Source organism: Maylandia zebra, linkage group LG2, assembly GCF_041146795.1.
Source record: "Maylandia zebra isolate NMK-2024a linkage group LG2, Mzebra_GT3a, whole genome shotgun sequence".
Lineage (NCBI taxonomy): Eukaryota > Metazoa > Chordata > Actinopteri > Cichliformes > Cichlidae > Maylandia > Maylandia zebra.
Window position 1 is genome coordinate 6,761,278 of NC_135168.1, and position 17,558 is coordinate 6,778,835.

Sequence of the window (17,558 nt, forward strand, 5' to 3'; positions counted from 1 at the left end):
AGTGCAACAATAGAAAAATAGTTGCGGGACGGCACTGTGTAGCGTTTGTCTAGGGTGTTGATCGTTTTCCTAAATCCCTCGTTTTGCACAGTGTTGATGGAGCCATATCTTTGGTCAGGTGATAAGTGATAGCCTCCGTAATGTCTTTGTGCCTGCGGGAGTTCGACGTGTATAGGGAAGCGCTGTATAAGGTTCCCGTTATTGATGTTTGGGTGGTTGACCGGGACGGATTTTCTCCTGTCACTTTCTCGTCATCCCTGACGTGCTCTCCGTTGTTTTTTCCCTGCTAATTTTAGCATCACACGGCACAGCTTCTGTATCACGTGGTATAAGGCTCCGCCCTTGTCATTTGTTGAGCAGGAAGAGTGAGCGCTTGTTTTCATGCAGAGTACGTCCCGGATCAAAATGCGGTACATTTGATCCCTGTTGTCTTTGCTTGATGATTGTTTTGAGTCTTGACAATCCACATCAGAATCAGAATCAGAATCAGAAAGGGGTTTATTGCCAAATGTTGAGCAGGTTTACAACATTAGGAAATTGCTGCGGTGCTTCAGTGCAAACATAGTGTCATAAATAGCACTTAAATAGACATGAAAAAATAAAAGTAAGAATAAGAATTAAAAGTGCTACGTAGAAAGATATGGGCATGAGATATACATGAGATATATACATGAGAATAAGAATTAAGAGTGCTACGTAGAAAGATATATACATGAGTGCAGGTGGTGATCAGTGCCAAACATGGAATGATGCAGTGACACAGCGTAGGGTCATGTGTTAGTGGCGGGGACAGTCATACGGTTATTGTTCATGTGTCCAACAGCAGAGGGGAAGAAACTGTTCTTATGGCGAGAGGTTCTGGTGCGAATGGACCGGAGCCTCCTGCCTGAGGGGAGCAGGTCAAACAGACTGTGTCCAGGGTGAGAAGGGTCAGCTGAGATCCGAGCTGCACGCTGCAATGTCCTGGAGGTGTACAGGTCCTGCAGAGATGGGAGTCTGCAGCCAATCACCTTCTCAGCAGAGCGCACAACACGCTGCAGTCTCTGTTTGTCCCTGATAGTGGCTCCAGCGTACCACACGGTGATGGAGGAGGTGAGGATGGACTCGATGATTGCAGTGTAGAACTGCATCATCGTCCGTGTTGGCAGGTTGAATTTCTTCAGCTGCCTCAGGAAGTACATCCTCTGCTGGGCTTTCTTGATGACGGAGGTGATGGTGGGCTCCCACTTCAGGTCCTGGGTGATGGTGGTACCCAGGAAGCGGAATGAGTCCACAGAGGTGATGGGGGTGTCAGTCAGGATGATGGGGGGGAGTGGGGCTGTGTGCTTCCTGAAGTCCACAATAATCTCCACTGTCTTCTGGGCATTCAGCACCAGGTTGTTGTGGCTGCACCAGGACACCAGACGTTCAACCTCCCTCCTGTAGGCAGACTCATCCCCGTCCGAGATGAGCCCAATAACGGTGGTGTCATCTGCAAACTTGATTAGCTTGACAGACTGGTGGGTGGAGGTGCAGCAGTTGGTGTACAGGGAGAAGAGCAGAGGAGAAAGAACACAGCCCTGATGGGAGCCGGTGCTGATGGTCCGGGAGTCCGAGACATTCTTTCCCAGCCTCATATGCTGCTTCCTGTCCGTCAGGAAGTCAGTGATCCACCGGCAGATGGGATCAGGCACATTCATCTGGGAAAGCTTGCCTCGGAGATGGTCTGGAAGGATGGTGTTGAAGGCAGAGCTGAAGTCCACAAACAGGATCCTGGCGTAGGTTCCTGGGGAGTCCAGATGCTGCAGGATGAAGTGTAGGGCCATGTTGATGGCGTCGTCTACAGACCTGTTGGCTCTATATGCAAACTGCAGGGGGTCCAGGAGGGGGGCCGTGAGGGTCTTGAGATGGGAGAGAACCAGGCGCTCAAATGACTTCATGACCACAGATGTCAGAGCCACGGGTCTGTAGTCATTTAGTCCAGTGATCCTAGGTTTCTTGGGGACAGGGATTATGGTAGAGGACTTGAAGCAGGCAGGCACATGACATGCCTGCGGTGAGGAGTTGAAAATGCCAGAAAACACTGGGGCCAGCTCGTTTGCACAGTGTCTGAGGGTGGCAGGAGACACACCGTCTGGGCCGGGAGCTTTCCGAGCATTCAGATTCTTAAACTGCTTCCTCACATCTGCTTCATGAATATGAAGAGTTGTGGTGGGAGGAGGTGGTGTGAAATCCTCTTTTGTGTGGGGTGAGGAGGGGGGTGTTGTAGGTGAACAGTTTGAAGGTGGTGATGGCTCTATGGAGGGGGGAGAGGTGGGGGAATTAGTGTCCAAAGTGTCTCTATTGTTGGGGCCGTTGGAGGTGTGAAGGCTGCCTGATGGCTCGTCAAAACGGCAGTAGAAGTCGTTAAGGGTGTTGGCCAAGAGCAAGTCGTCAGTGGAGTGGGGGGTTTTAGGCTTGTAGTTGGTGATATTCCTAAAACCTTTCCACACAGAGGCCGAGTCATTCTCTGAGATCTGCTGCTGCATCTTCTCAGAGTGCTGATGTTTAGCAATGTCCACTTCCTTAGTGAACCTGTACTTGGCCTCTCTGTAGCAGTCCCTGTCTCCGCTTCTGAACGCCTTACTCTTTTCCAGCCACAGCTTTTTGAGTTTAGGAGTAAACCAGGGTTTGTCATTGTTATAACTCACCCTGGTGCGTGATGGCACAATGCTGTCCTCACAGAAGTGGATATAGGAGGTGACAGTGTCCGTAAACTCGTCCAAGCTGTTAGAAGCAGCCTTCATTGTGTCCCAGTCTGTAGACTCCAAACATGTGCGAAGCTCCTCCACAGCCTCGTTGCTCCACAGTTTTTTGGTCCTCACGACAGGTTTGGAGAGCTTCAGCCTCTGTCTGTACGCGGGGATTAGGTGGATAATGACGTGGTCAGAAAGTCCGAGTGAAGCGCGGGGCACCGCGCGATAGGCCCCGCTGATCGTGCTGTAGCAGTGGTCTAATGTCCTCTCCTCTCTGGTCGGGCATTTAATATACTGCTTATATTTCGGAAGCTCATGGCTCAGATTGGCTTTGTTAAAGTCCCCAAGAGCAATGATGAGAGAGTCCGGGAATGTCCGCTCCATGTGGAGAATCTGCTCCGCGAGTGCGCACTGAGCTGCCTGCGCATCTGCGTCTGGCGGGATGTAAACAGCGGCCAGGATGAATGAAGCAAACTCCCGCGGAGAATAAAACGGTTTGCAGTGAATAAAAAGATATTCCAGAGAGGGAGAGCAGTGCTGAGCAATCACTGTCACATCTGTGCACCAGCCACTATTAATGTAGAAGCAGACACCTCCACCTTTGGACTTACCGGAGAGAGCGGCCTGCCGGTCCGCGCGCAGCAGATGGAAGCCCTCCAGCTTGAGCGCGCAGTCTGGGATGTTCTCACTGAGCCACGACTCCGTAAAACATAAGACACAGGAGGAGGCAAAGTCTCTGTTCATGCTTCTCATCAGGGCCAGTTCGTCTATCTTATTCCTGAGTGATCGTACACTCAGAAAAATTATGGTTCTTAAATGGTTCTTCAGATGTCTTCATGGTTCTTTAAAGAACCATCATACGTCAAAGAACCTTTTTATTTTGTGGATGGTTCTTCAGCTATTACAAATGGTTCTTTAAAGAACAAAAGGTTCTTTATCAAATCTAAGTTTGATGGTGTAAATGGCATAAATATTTATTCACTATAATGAGGCTGTGAATTATACTGTGTGTTTTCTTTGTGTGCATGTGTGTGCGAAGGGGAAGGGCGGGATACCTGGCAATTACCCTTTAAGAGAAGATGGTAGGAAACTGAATATTCAAATAAAAGTTAGAAATAATTGCAAACAATAGACACAATACACACATTCAAATACTGTACTTTAGTTTTAAATTTTAATAAAGCATTACTATTTTCTACTCCAAGGCATTACTTTTGAGATTATTATATATTTTTGAAAATATAGCATAATGATAATAATAAACTTTACAAACCACCCAGCAGTATGTAAAGTCAAATTATAAAATACAAGTAAATAACAACTGCAGAACAGAATGTCAGTGTAATGGACACAGACTTCGTTTTGACAAAGCACACTGCTTAGGTAAATGATCTGAGTAGTTGTTCATCACTGATCAATTTGTTAATATGTGTTTCGAGCCAAATACATGACAGGGAGAGAGAGAGAACACGTCATAGTATAACCTCCCGGGAGCGGACGGAGGGGGTCAGTCGTTGGGATGCGCATGCGCAGACAGAGTGTGCGAGCGGCGGGCCTTGACCTTCGGGAAAAAAAACTCACGGACAGTGACAGCGAAACGGATAACAGTCTTCAGTACCTGCTGGACTTTGAAGCTGTGGATTCTGGGACTGTTAGAAAAGGTAAAACATTTTCATTAAAACCTTATTACTGTTTTGTTTTTGTTACTCGTCATTGTAGCTTGCTGTTAATGTTGTGCTAACAGTAGCGATTAGCTAGATACGTTAGCCGTTGAGGTCAGCGCAATTTAGTATCCAACTGTTTTCCTAACAAAACCACTGTTATAATTAAGTGAAGCTGCTCCCAGCTAATTTGAACCTTTGGCTTCTAAAATATGTGGTTCAATTGCGTGCTGCGTACATAACCTAATGTCAGCTAGACCGAAATTAAAATTTAATATATTGTTAAAGTCACTAAAATGGCGCCTGAAGCCTGTTATGACGTGAGCTCTGTGTCTGCTCTAGAAACTCTGAAATTCTGTAGATCTGAGCCGTACATTAAATACTCACATGAACCTGTACTTTGAATTATGTATGAGCTGTATAAAATACAGCTATGCATAAGTGTTTTGAATGAATAATTAGATTAGATAACTCTTTATTGTCTAATCGAATTATATAGAAATGAATAGAAATGTGACATGAGAAGGTGTGTCTTTGACTGTTCCTGCATAACTTAGTTTCGGACTAGTTGACAAGTTATGCTCCAGTCATTTGATGTTTCCAAGGTAGATGTTCTTTTGTAATATAGTTAATTTTTTTGTATATTTCATTTATCCACCATCATACATCATACATACAAGCTAAGAAGAGGTCGTTATACTAACAAGAGGTATCAGCACTGGGCCAAAGTTGAGCACATGGTTAAAGTTTGTAATCCAGCCAGGGTGTAAATATCACTCAGCAGCCAGAGCTGAAGCAGGTAGCATCAACACATAAATCTACTCTACCCGGCTTAAATCACAAGAGCACCTCTGACCAAAAAGCTGTAGATTTTTCTTGTTTGCACAAATTAATCCAGATTCACATTAATTGTGTTCACAGCTCCAACAAAATGAGGAAGAGGAGGGGGAGAAACACAATTAGGTTGAATTACAATTGGATGGAAGGCGAGGACAAGGAGAAGGAAGCTTAGGATGAGGAGGAAGAAAAGCAGCAGGAGCATCTTTAGGGATCCCTATGATGTCATTGAGGTTGGTTTCATTAATATGGTCCTCTCACAAAGAACGATGACTTGTTTTAGTTCACCTACTTCCTGTATTAAATAGTGATGTGCAAAATGTTGTGAAAAACCATGGAGCAGGTACGTATAGTGCATCTGCAGGTAAATGAACATCAAATCTCTAAGACAGACTGAAATCTGTATATTTATCACCCTTATGATAAAACCCATGTCAGCCATTGGTTTATGGACTTTGTATTTTGAAGCCTCAACATTTGCTTTCTTGCTGTTGCTATGTTGGGACCATATTAGGATGAGGGATCAGAATCTGGAGTCATGCACACTATTGTTTCATTTAGTGTGTATCCATAAGATTCGTACAGCAGATCCAAGTTGTGCCTTGAAAACAGGAAAGTCGTCTGCATAGAGGAGAACTGTAATAGCAGGCTTGTAAAAAGTGAGGCTTTGTGCTCTCGTTTTACTTCTGTCACCCTGTTTTGATGCAGATTTCACTTGAAATCAGGCAAGAACTGGACTTATTTTTTTATGTGTTCTTGTGAATTGATTGTGTATCGCATATGTTTGATTTGACTTTCTGCAAGACAACAGTTGTCCGCTGGCCAAAAAAGTTTTCCAAATACCTCCACGTGATCTAGCCTGGATTTAGAAAAGAATAGCAAAAAAAATCTGCACCTCCTGCTTCAGATGCAATTTGTGTTTCTGTGTTCAGAGGCAGCGGCGAGAGTGGAGACCTCGGCTCATCCAGCTGGAGAGCCTGACCAGGAGGAGTCGAACATTAACTCAGCTCTTCCAGGGCACCCTGCAGACTCGGCTGTTGGCATCGGCGAGGGATGACGTGAACGCCAAACTGGAGTCCATCACAGGTCAACTGCAGGTATGCGAGTCAGACCTTCTGAGGAGGGTTTCACTTTTCTCTTCTTTATAATTGACTCTTTTCTCTCTTTTTCAGCTCCTTGTCTCAGAGTGGGAGGGATTTGAAGCACAAAGGGAGGAACTTGTCATTTGGTTGGCTGATATGGATGTGAGGTTGACCAGCTGACAGGAAACACCAGTGAAAAACTGAAACAACTGCAGGTGTGGGCTTGTTTTGATATGACATATACAGGGAGTGCAGAATTATTAGGCAAGTTGTATTTTTGAGGAATAATTTTATTACTGAACAACAACCATGTTCTCAATGAACCCAAAAAACTCATTAATGTCAAAGCTGAATGTTTTTGGAAGTAGTTTTTAGTTTGATTTTAGTTTTAGCTATTTTAGGGGGATATCTGTGTGTGCAGGTGACTATTACTGTGCATAATTATTAAGCAACTTAACAAAAAACAAATATACACCCATTTCAATTATTTATTTTTACCAGTGAAACCAATATAACATCTCCACATTCACAAATATACATTTCTGACATTCAAAAACAAAACAAAAACAAATCAGTGACCAATATAGCCACCTTTCTTTGCAAGGACACTCAAAAGCCTGCCATCCATGGATTCTGTCAGTGTTTTGATCTGTTCACCATCAACATTGCGTGCAGCAGCAACCACAGCCTCCCAGACACTGTTCAGAGAGGTGTACTGTACTGTACTGTGTTGTAAATCTTACATTTGATGATGGATCACAGGTTCTCAATGGGGTTCAGATCAGGTGAACAAGGAGGCCATGTCATTAGTTTTTCTTCTTTTATACCCTTTCTTGCCAGCCACACTGTGGAGTACTTGGACGCGTGTGATGGAGCATTGTCCTGCATGAAAATCATGTTTTTCTTGAAGGATGCAGACTTCTTCCTGTACCACTGCTTGAAGAAGGTGTCTTCCAGAAACTGGCAGTAGGACTGGGAGTTGAGCTTGACTCCATCCTCGACCTGAAAAGGCCCCACAAGCTCATCTTTGATGATACCAGCCCAAACCAGTACTCCACCTCCACCTTGCTGGCGTCTGAGTCGGACTGGAGCTCTCTGCCCTTTACCAATCCAGCCACGGGCCCATCCATCTGGCCCATCAAGACTCACTCTCATTTCATCAGTCCATAAAACCTTAGAAAAATCAGTCTTGAGATATTTCTTGGCCCAGTCTTGACGTTTCAGCTTGTGTGTCTTGTTCAGTGGTGGTCGTCTTTCAGCCTTTCTTACCTTGGCCATGTCTCTGAGTATTGCACACCTTGTGCTTTTGGGCACTCCAGTGATGTTGCAGCTCTGAAATATGGCCAAACTGGTGGCAAGTGGCATCTTGGCAGCTGCACGCTTGACTTTTCTCAGTTCATGGGCAGTTATTTTGCGCCTTGGTTTTTCCACACGCTTCTTGCGACCCTGTTGACTATTTTGAATGAAACGCTTGATTGTTCGATGATCACGCTTCAGAAGCTTTGCAATTTTGAGACTGCTGCATCCCTCTGCAAGATATCTCACTATTTTTGACTTTTCTGAGCCTGTCAAGTCCTTCTTTTGACCCATTTTGCCAAAGGAAAGGACGTTGCCTAATAATTATGCACACCTGATATAGGGTGTTGATGTCATTAGACCACACCCCTTCTCATTACAGAGATGCACATCACCTAATATGCTTAATTGGTAGTAGGCTTTCGAGCCTATTAGGGCTGCCACAAACGATTATTTTGATAGTCGACTAATCACCGATTATTTTTGCGATTAGTCGACTAATCAGATCATCATCCATTGGACGTACAGCGTACAGCTTATTGCACCAGCAGCATCTGGTCTTATATAACTATCATTAGCTTACAGCTTGAAGTGTTTGTGCTAACTAAAAATAAAGACAAGATGGTAGTTTATTAATTTTTAATGAAATTTGCAGATTGTTTCGGTGAAGTTTAATAAACTCCTTGCTATCTAAAATATAACAGGACACCGGAGTATATTCTCCAGCGTCTCACACTTCTGATAATCAGCTGTCTGCTTGACAGTTTTAGCTGTGCAAAAACTATAACTTTAATCTCAGCCAAACAGATTTACTCAGGAACAAATAAAATACTAAAGAAAGCCAAACAATAACATTTTTAAGTTATCTAAGTGACTCATATATATGTTTAACCTGACTAGCGAAAGACGGCGGTGGGTTTGAAAACGATTTGCCGGGAGTCCGGTGTTCTCACGGCTCTAGTTAGCCTTGCCCCCGCCTAGCTAACGAGCTAGTGGGTAACAGACGTCTCCGAAAACGTCGGAGCGCTTTTGAAAATATGTGGTGTCTTGATAAACTGAGCAGATATTTGAGGTTTACACAGCTACATTCTCGCCTGAAAATATGTTAAACGTTTATTTTGTGACCCAGAAAGAATAATAAGAGTAAAGTTAAAACTAACTAGCTGCCGCCATTGTTGACAACTATGCTGGGCTGCGCTATGAATTCTGGGACACAGCTTCTTCTTCTTCGGGGTTTAACGGCAGCTGGCATCCTTGTACATGCAGTGCTGCCATCTTCTGTTTCAGTCCGTTATTACACTCTTAAATCCTACTACTCATTCCTGCGTCCTTTGTGATCTTACAAAGCTTCAAACGATGCGTCGACTATTAAATTAGTCGTCGACGATTTTAATAGTCGACATAATCGTGACTAGTCGACTAATCGTGACTAGTCGACTAATCGTGGCAGCCCTAGAGCCTATACAGCTTGGAGTAAGACAACATGCATGAAGAGGATGATGTGGACAAAATACTCATTTGCCTAATAATTCTGCACTCCCTGTATTTGATATGAAACATACGTCAGAGACAAACTAAACTGGACTAACAAAAGACCATGAGTACAACATGAAACGTACATTACATAGCGTAATGCTAAAGTTCATTGATCATTTTAATCATAAACTTGTTTTTGAAATATTTTTACTGAACATGCAAACATCTGCTGATGAAAATGTGTTGATTTATTGGTCTGTTATGAAGCTATTGCTATTTCTAATGTGTTTTATCACTTTCTGATGTTTTATTAATTAAACAATAAATGTATTGTTGTGTTATCTGTAGCTATAGTATTTATATATATTTATTTATAGTATAGCAAATATATTTAATTATTACTGTTTAAAACACTAATATGTGACATGTATTAGTAGTGATGTTGTGCTGAGGGTTAAAATGCCTTTTTGTCTTTTGGTAACTACAAAATGACAATAAACCATTAATATATGTCTATGCTGTGCTCGTATTTATTTTTACCCTACTCAAATTCAATTTATGATGCATTTTATTTTGAAAGATTTAAAATGGTTTTTTAAAGAACCACTCAAAAAAGGTTCTTTAAAATGGTTCTTTTAAAGAACCATTTGAAGGACCTTTTTAAAAATGGTTCTTTAAAGAACCATTTTTAAAAAGGTTCATTGAAAAACCATTAAAGGTGCCCCAAAGAACCATTTCTTGATGGTTCTTTGGGGCACCTTTAAAGGTTCTTCAATGAACCACTGAAAGAAATGGTTCTTCAAAGAACCATTGTTTGAAAGGTTCTTTGTGGCACCAAAAAAGGTTCTTCTATGGCATCAGTCTAAAGAACCACTTTTGGTTCCAGTTGGCACCTTTATTTTTCTGAGTGTACATTGGAAAGGAAGATCCCAGGAAGAGCAGTTCGCAGTCCGCGTCTCCTCAAACGCACGAGTGCGCCGGCTCGCTTCCCTCTCTTTCGGCGTCTCGCTTTCCTGGTCAGAGTCTGCAGTAAATCTGCCGCAGATGCGACAAATATTGGAAATAAATCCACAGGCGTTGTAGTCCTGTAGTTAAGGAGCTCTTCTCTGGTGTAAGAGTATCCAGAGGAGTGCCCAGACACAGAAGAAATGCACAAAAACAAAACAAAAGTAACGCACTGAAGCACCAGGGCATCCATACGCGGCGCCATCTTGGTTGTACATTGCTGGCGTTGCATCTTTCAATGCCAGCAATGGCAGGTATCAGTGCTCAAAGCTTTTGTGTTTGTTTCCAACAAGTTGCCCACCTCGGGAAACAAAAATGTGTTCTTTTACTTGTCAGATGAACATATGAGACACTTTGACTCTTCAGTGCAGTGTGGAGCCTAACAAAGATCTGTTTTGTGTCCCAGCTGATCAGCAGGAGGAGGAGAGTCTGACGGAGCAGCAGAGGAACATTTTCAGCTACTTGGACTCAGCTCAGCCACTACAGAGGAAACAATGAGCTCAACACAGAAGGTGACAGACAGAGCAGGACCATGTGACCAAAGATATTTATCACCATATACATTTGAACATTTGCCATAACGATGTAGCTGACGATAGAATTGACACCAGACAAAATACTTTACAGCTGCACAACTTTATTAAAAACCCATCAATGTATTTTCACTGAAACAAGCAGCTGTTGTTTATGTGCATTAAAGTTATATAAAAATGTAACAGTGCAAATGCAAATTCCTCGCTGACAGTTTAACCAAAAGGCGTTTCCAGTGGAAACTGGCCGACACATCCTGAGCATAACCATGTATAATATCCACTAAACTTCAGAAGAGGTTATACAGTCGTGGCCAAAAGGTTTGAGAATTGCATAAATATTGGAACCTGGAGAAGTTGCTGCTTAAGTTTTTATAATAGCATTTTGCCTGCACTCCAGAATGTTATGAGGAGTGATCAGATGAACTGCATCGTCCTTCTTTGCCATGAAAACGAACTTAATCCCCAAAAAGCCTTACCACTGCATTTCATTGCTGTCATCAAAGGACCTGCTGAGACCATTTCAGTGATCGTCTTCTTAACTCAGGTGAGAATGTTGGCGAGCACGAGGCTGGAGATCATCATGGCTGTATCCCGATTCAGGTTCTGCAGCTTTAAAGTCCTCAAGGGCCGCGTACTCAAAGACCGCTAAGGCCGAAGTGCGAGGCTCGTAGGCTCGTGAAATGGGACGTCTAGCCTCCGTCGCGCTGCCCAGGTTGCCTAGCAACCATGATACTAACAGCTGGAAACGTTTCATACAGCTTTGTTTGACAGAAATGAAGGAGAACATATTTAGTTCATTTGTTTCTACATGAGCTCTGTGTGATTTGATGAGTATCTGAGGCTGAGACCACAGGACTGTGAAACATGATTGTTGGGCTTCATTTCTGTGCTGAACAGTCGTTTAAGATTAGCTGTAAATAACAATTAGCTGATGTTGTTCATGAGACTAAAGTCATCTCACTGTGGCAATGTAAATATAATATGGCCAATATTATAGTTATTATATTAATCACTTCACTCACAGACAAGTATCTGTGACAGTGTGTATACAGATGTATCATATATAAGAGACAAATATTGTTCTTTTAATATGTTGGTACTAAATGTGGCTCAATGCTTACATATATGTGTAAAAAGCAAATGTAGGAGCTGTGATAACTGTGTCTGATAGAATGAAGAGTAGACTGATATAGGAAATATTCCTTTATTGGGTGAGAAAATCAGACCATGTCATAACTGCTGTAAGTCACACAGAATAGATATCAGAGCCTTAAACAGGCTGACTTCTGCTAAATGGGTCAAACTGGGCAGAAAGTCTACAAACACATAACATCCTTATAGAATATGATGTAACACTATAGATCAACTTAGCTCAGAATATATAAAGCATATAAACAGTTACAGCAATATGATGCAACAAACACAGCAGCTGCTGATCCAAAATACTCAAAGCTTCATAGAACTGAAACCAACATTTATTTTTAGCTCCATTCTGCTGCTGATACAGACTTTAGGTTTCTGAACATTAAACTTGTTGCTGCCTTTCATAGTGTGTAACTTGAAGGCTCTGAGTACTTTCTCCCACACTGAAAACACTGGGATGATCACATTATTTGAACATTACCTAATAAGACTGATTCAGCACAGACAGTTATGTTAAACTTTCCTAGCAGTCCTTCACAAACGGGGAACAGTCTGTCTATTCTCTCCATCTGTCAGCTGCTGCTGGCTCTTCCTCCTCCTCTTCCTCACACACTGCTGAGTTTGTCCTGGTGGATCATCAGGGCTGCAAAGCCTCACAGATGATGTGCAGCAGTGGCTCCCTCAGTCTGTCCTCACTCTGGACACTTGCAGTCGTCACACATGGAAATCAAATGTGTGATAAGCTGCAGGATTCAAACACAAGTGTAACTTATAAACACATCCTAGCAGAGAACCCAGAGTGATGATGAAGCAGAGTGTGGACCCCAACCCTGCAGCCAGGCCCTGAACTTAAAAAGAATCAAGGCCATCCGCCAGCAGGCCACAGCCAGGCTCCACCATCAGCCAGCAGGCCCAGCCAGGCTCCACCATCAGCCAGCAGGCCCAGCCAGCAGGCCCAGCCAGGCTCCACCATCAGCCAGCAGGCCACAGCCACGCTCCTCCATCAGCCAGCAGGCCCAGCCAGGCTCCACCATCAGCCTGCAGGCCACAGCCAGGCTCCACCATCAGCCAGTAGGCCACAGCCAGACTCCACCATCAGCCAGCAGGCCACAGCCAGGCTCCACCATCAGCCAGCAGGCCCAGCCAGCAGGCCACAGCCAGGCTCCACCATCAGCCAGCAGGCCTAGCCAGGCGCCATCATCAGAAATTCCGCTTCCGAGTCCCTCGTGGTGGCCGCCTCGTGCTCTCGCTTCAGTATGCCACCCAAGAAAGGCCCAACACCAGAGGAGGTTGAGGACATTAAAACCTCCCTCGGAGTGCTGTGCGGAGACGTGGCCGCAGTCAGGGCACAGCAGGAGCTGCCTCTGGGGCTTCTGGAGGAGGTAAAACAGCTACGCCTCCAAAATGCCGAGAAGGACAGACGGATCATGGATCTCGAGCGGCGGGTGGATGAGCTGGAGCAGTACACCCGTACGAACGACGTGGTCATCAGCGGTATTAAAATCAAGCCGCGCTCGTACGCGCGCGCGGTGGCCGGGAACGTCGGGGAGCCCAGCGACGAGGAGACCCACTCGGTGGAGCAACAGGTGGCGTCCTTCCTCCAAAGCAAGGGGATAGAGATGGACCTGGAGCACATAGAAGCATGTCACTCACTGCCCAGGAGGAGTGACAGACTGCCGGCCATCATTATGAGATTTGTCAATCGGAAGAACAAGGTCGCACTGCTGAAACAAGGACGCAAACTGAAAGGCACGGACGTTTTCATTAATGAGCATCTGACACGAAAAAACGCAGACATCGCGAGGAAGGCAAGGCAACTGAAGAAGAACGGTAAAATACAACATACATGGGTAACAAACTGTAAGATTTTCATTAAGCTAAGCGGGACACCAGAAGAGGCAAAAGTACTGATAGTGAGGAACATGGAGGATCTGGACAAGTATAACTGACACCAATGTATCAATTACACCAGGAAATGACATGGACACGTTGAAATTAGTTCTTCAACAGAAAGTAATTGATCTAGATTGTGAATATAAGGAGCATAATATAATAGATCCAGAAATAGATTCTGAAAGTAACTTTCTCTCTACTTTTGTTAAAAATTGTAATTATTTCACTCAGGAACAATATGAAAAAGAAATTAACCTAGACGGGAAGCTCTCATTAATTCACTTTAACAGCAGAAGTATGTACTCTAATTTTGATTTCATTAAGGACTATTTGCAACAATTTTCTCGCCCCTTTAGTATTATAGCCATCACTGAAACTTGGTTCAATGTCGATAAAGGAATAGATTTTTGTTTGAATGGATATGATTTAAAATACATGAATAGATTAAATAAGGCGGGCGGCGGGGTTGCTATATATGTTCATAACTCTATAAAATATAATGTTGTAACAACTATGTCTATGGCTATTGATGGAATTTTGGAATGTTTGACTATTGAGATTATGAATGAAAAAAAGAGAAATGTTATAATAAGTTGTATATATCGGACACCCAGTTCAAGTATTGACACTTTTAATGAATGGATAGAAAAAACGTTTGCTTCGGTGAACCAAAAATTACTATTTATCTGTGGTGATTTTAACATTGATTTGCTAAATCCAACAAGGTTAAAAGCCATTGATGACTTTACTGACACGATGTACAGCTTATCACTATATCCAACAATAACAAAGCCAAGCAGAATAACATCACATAGCGCCACTATTATTGACAACATTTTTACTAATGTCATGGATTTCCAAACTAATAGTGGCCTGCTTGTCTGTGATATAACTGACCACTTACCAGTTTTTACTTTGTGTGACTGTGATTTAAAAAAAATAGATACCAAGATCATGATAGCAAAGCGAACAATAAATGAAGAAGCAATTCATGCCTTCAATTTTGATTTAGCACAACAAGATTGGAGTTCGGTGTATGAAGAGTCAGATGTGGACAAGGCTTATGATAATTTTCTAGATATTTTACTATGTGGTACAATAAACATTGTCCTGTAAACGAACACATGACAAAGAAAAAAAAGATAAAAAGTCCTTGGCTCACAAAAGGAATTATTAATGCTTGCAAAAAGAAAAACAATCTGTATAAACAGTTTATCAAAGTAAAAACAAAAGAAGTGGAACAAAGATATAAAGCATATAGAAATAAATTGACTGATATTATAAGAACGAGCAAACAACTTTATTATAGAAGAAGATTATATAAAAATAAAAACAATATAAAAGGAACTTGGGATGTGTTAAACAACTTAATTAAACAAGGATCTTCTGGAACATCATATCCTGAATATTTTACTGATGCAAATGGTGAAAATCACAACATGAGTAATATTGTCGATGGGTTCAATAAATTCTTCATAAATGTTGGCCCGGAACTAGCAGCGGACATCCCGTGTCATAAAAATGAAAATATCAGTAATATAAAATCAAATCCCTTTTCACTGTTCCTCTCAGCTACAAATGAGCAAGAAGTAATAAATATCACATTAAAATGTAAAAGTAAGTCTTCAATGGATTATCATGACATAAATATGTCTGTAGTTAAACAGGTTATTCTGAATATTGCTAGTCCCTTAACATATATCTGTAATTTATCATTTCAGTCCGGTTGTTTTCCAAAAAAAATGAAAATTGCGAAAGTAATACCACTATATAAAAGTAATGACAAACACAGTTTTACCAATTATAGGCCGATTTCTCTACTGCCTCAATTCTCAAAAATTCTAGAAAAACTTTTTAATTCAAGATTAGAAAAATTCCTTGAAAAACATCAAATAATAAATGTTGGTCAGTTTGGTTTCAGAACGCATAGAACCACTTCAATGGCGATAATTGAGGCAGTAGAAGAAATTACTGATACACTGGATAAAAATAAATATGCAGTTGGTATTTTTGTTGATCTCAAAAAGGCCTTCGACACAATCAATCACTCAATTTTACTGGATAAATTGGAAAGATATGGTATTCGAGGGAAAGCTGGTAACTGGTTAAAAAGTTACCTAACAGGTCGGGAACAATATGTTAGCATAGGGCATTACCATTCAGAGAAACTTGGTATTACATGTGGTGTTCCCCAAGGGTCAGTGTTGGGACCAAAACTTTTCAATGTATACATAAATGATATTTTTGATGTTTCTCAAGTACTTAAACTCATACTGTTCGCAGATGACACCAACATATTTTTCAGTAGCGATGATTATACTGATCTTGTAATGACTGTAAACAGGGAGCTAAAATTAATAAAAAAATGGATGGACATAAATAAATTATCATTAAATATAAATAAAACTAAAGCAATGTTTTTTGGTAATTTAAAATATAATATAGAATTACCAATTATCATTGAAGGTGTACCAATTGATAATGTGAGTGAAAACAAATTTTTGGGAGTCGTAATTGATAATAAAATTTCATGGAAACCCCACGTCAGACACATAAAAACCAAAATTTCTAGAAGCCTCGCAGTTTTGAACAAAGTGAAACAATTCCTTGATAAAAATGCACTTCGTACTCTGTACTGTACCCTGGTTCTTCCATATCTTACATATTGTGTGGAAGTGTGGGGAAATACATATAAAAATACAACTAATCCATTAGTCACAGTACAGAAACGAGCACTGCGTATTATTCACAAGGCTGGTTATCTAGATCATACTCACAAATTCTTTCTTCAGGCAAAGTTACTTAAATTCCAGGATCTGGTTAATTACAATACATCCATAATTTTGTATAAAGCTTTTACTAAACTTTTACCGGCAAATTTACAAACTAGATTTGAAATTCGAGAAAAGGTTTATAATGTGAGAGGCTTTGGAGAATTCAAATTACCCAGAACTCGAACAACCCGTAAAGGCTTTTGTGTGTCTGTATGTGGTGTGAAAATCTGGAACAGTCTGAGTTTACAATTGAAACAATGCAAAAATATTCATAGATTTAAATTTCTCTACAAACAGTTGGTCTGGTCACAGTATACTCAATGATGGTTTTAGTGTGCTCTGTAATGTCTGTTCTCTTACCATTGCTGGTATGGATTCCAAAATAAAAAAAATAAAAAAAGTGTGCGTATGTATGTACATATATGTACATGTGTGTGTAGATATATATGTATGTATATGTATGTGTGTTTGTTACTTGTAGTTATTACTGCCTGTTACCTGTGGTAATGCAATTTATAATTTATATATTCTGTATTCAGTTATGAAGACTCTAATTGTTGTTTGCGAGCTGCCGCTTAGATGCTTGTATGTGCCCGGGGCTGTTGATGGGTCTGTATGCAATGATGGGCATAGCTGCGGGAAGTTTATTGTTTTTTTTGTTGATGAGTGAGTATAGGGGTGGGATTTAATAAGTTTTCTTCGTCCCACTCCTTTTTCAGGAAATTTTTGTTTTTTGTTTTGTGTATTTTATGTTCAATATAGGTATTTGTTGTGCCTGAAAATGAACAAATAAATGAATGAAATGAAATGAATGAATACTTTTATTCCACAATCAGAGAGAAAGAAACAGAGAGAGAGTGCAGGACAGACAGACAGGTGACAGTCTCAGGTGTACACACTGCTACACAACAGCACCAGAGAAGCAGGATTTAGTGTTTGTGTTATTACGAGTGTAAACAAGAAGAGTTCCAGATGGTGCAGTGGACACATGTGTGACTGCTGTGATTAAAGCATCTTTCTTTCAGCTTAACGAGTGAACCGTCAGCTCGTTCAAACACACGTTAAAGTCCGTTTGGCTCGACACCACCGAACAGAGGCAGCAATATAACACAGCTAACATTAACAGTGCAGTGGATCCTGCTTG

The 17,558-nt window shown here is 41.7% G+C and overlaps 1 protein-coding gene and 1 long non-coding RNA gene across 2 annotated transcripts in view; one reads left to right on the forward strand and one right to left on the reverse strand.

Annotated features, from left to right (window-relative positions):
• LOC112432149 (uncharacterized) overlaps positions 1 to 17,558 on the reverse strand; it is a 499,305-nt gene that overhangs the window by 33,188 nt on the left and 448,559 nt on the right. The gene's annotated exons all lie outside the window — the stretch shown is intronic.
• LOC143420551 (uncharacterized) lies at positions 4,239 to 7,012 on the forward strand. Its single transcript, XM_076888746.1, has 4 exons — positions 4,239 to 4,375; positions 5,297 to 5,445; positions 6,145 to 6,309; positions 6,385 to 7,012. Exons 2-4 carry the CDS (start codon positions 5,389 to 5,391, stop codon positions 6,472 to 6,474), a joined length of 312 nt encoding a protein of 103 aa, XP_076744861.1. The 5' UTR covers positions 4,239 to 4,375; positions 5,297 to 5,388; the 3' UTR covers positions 6,475 to 7,012.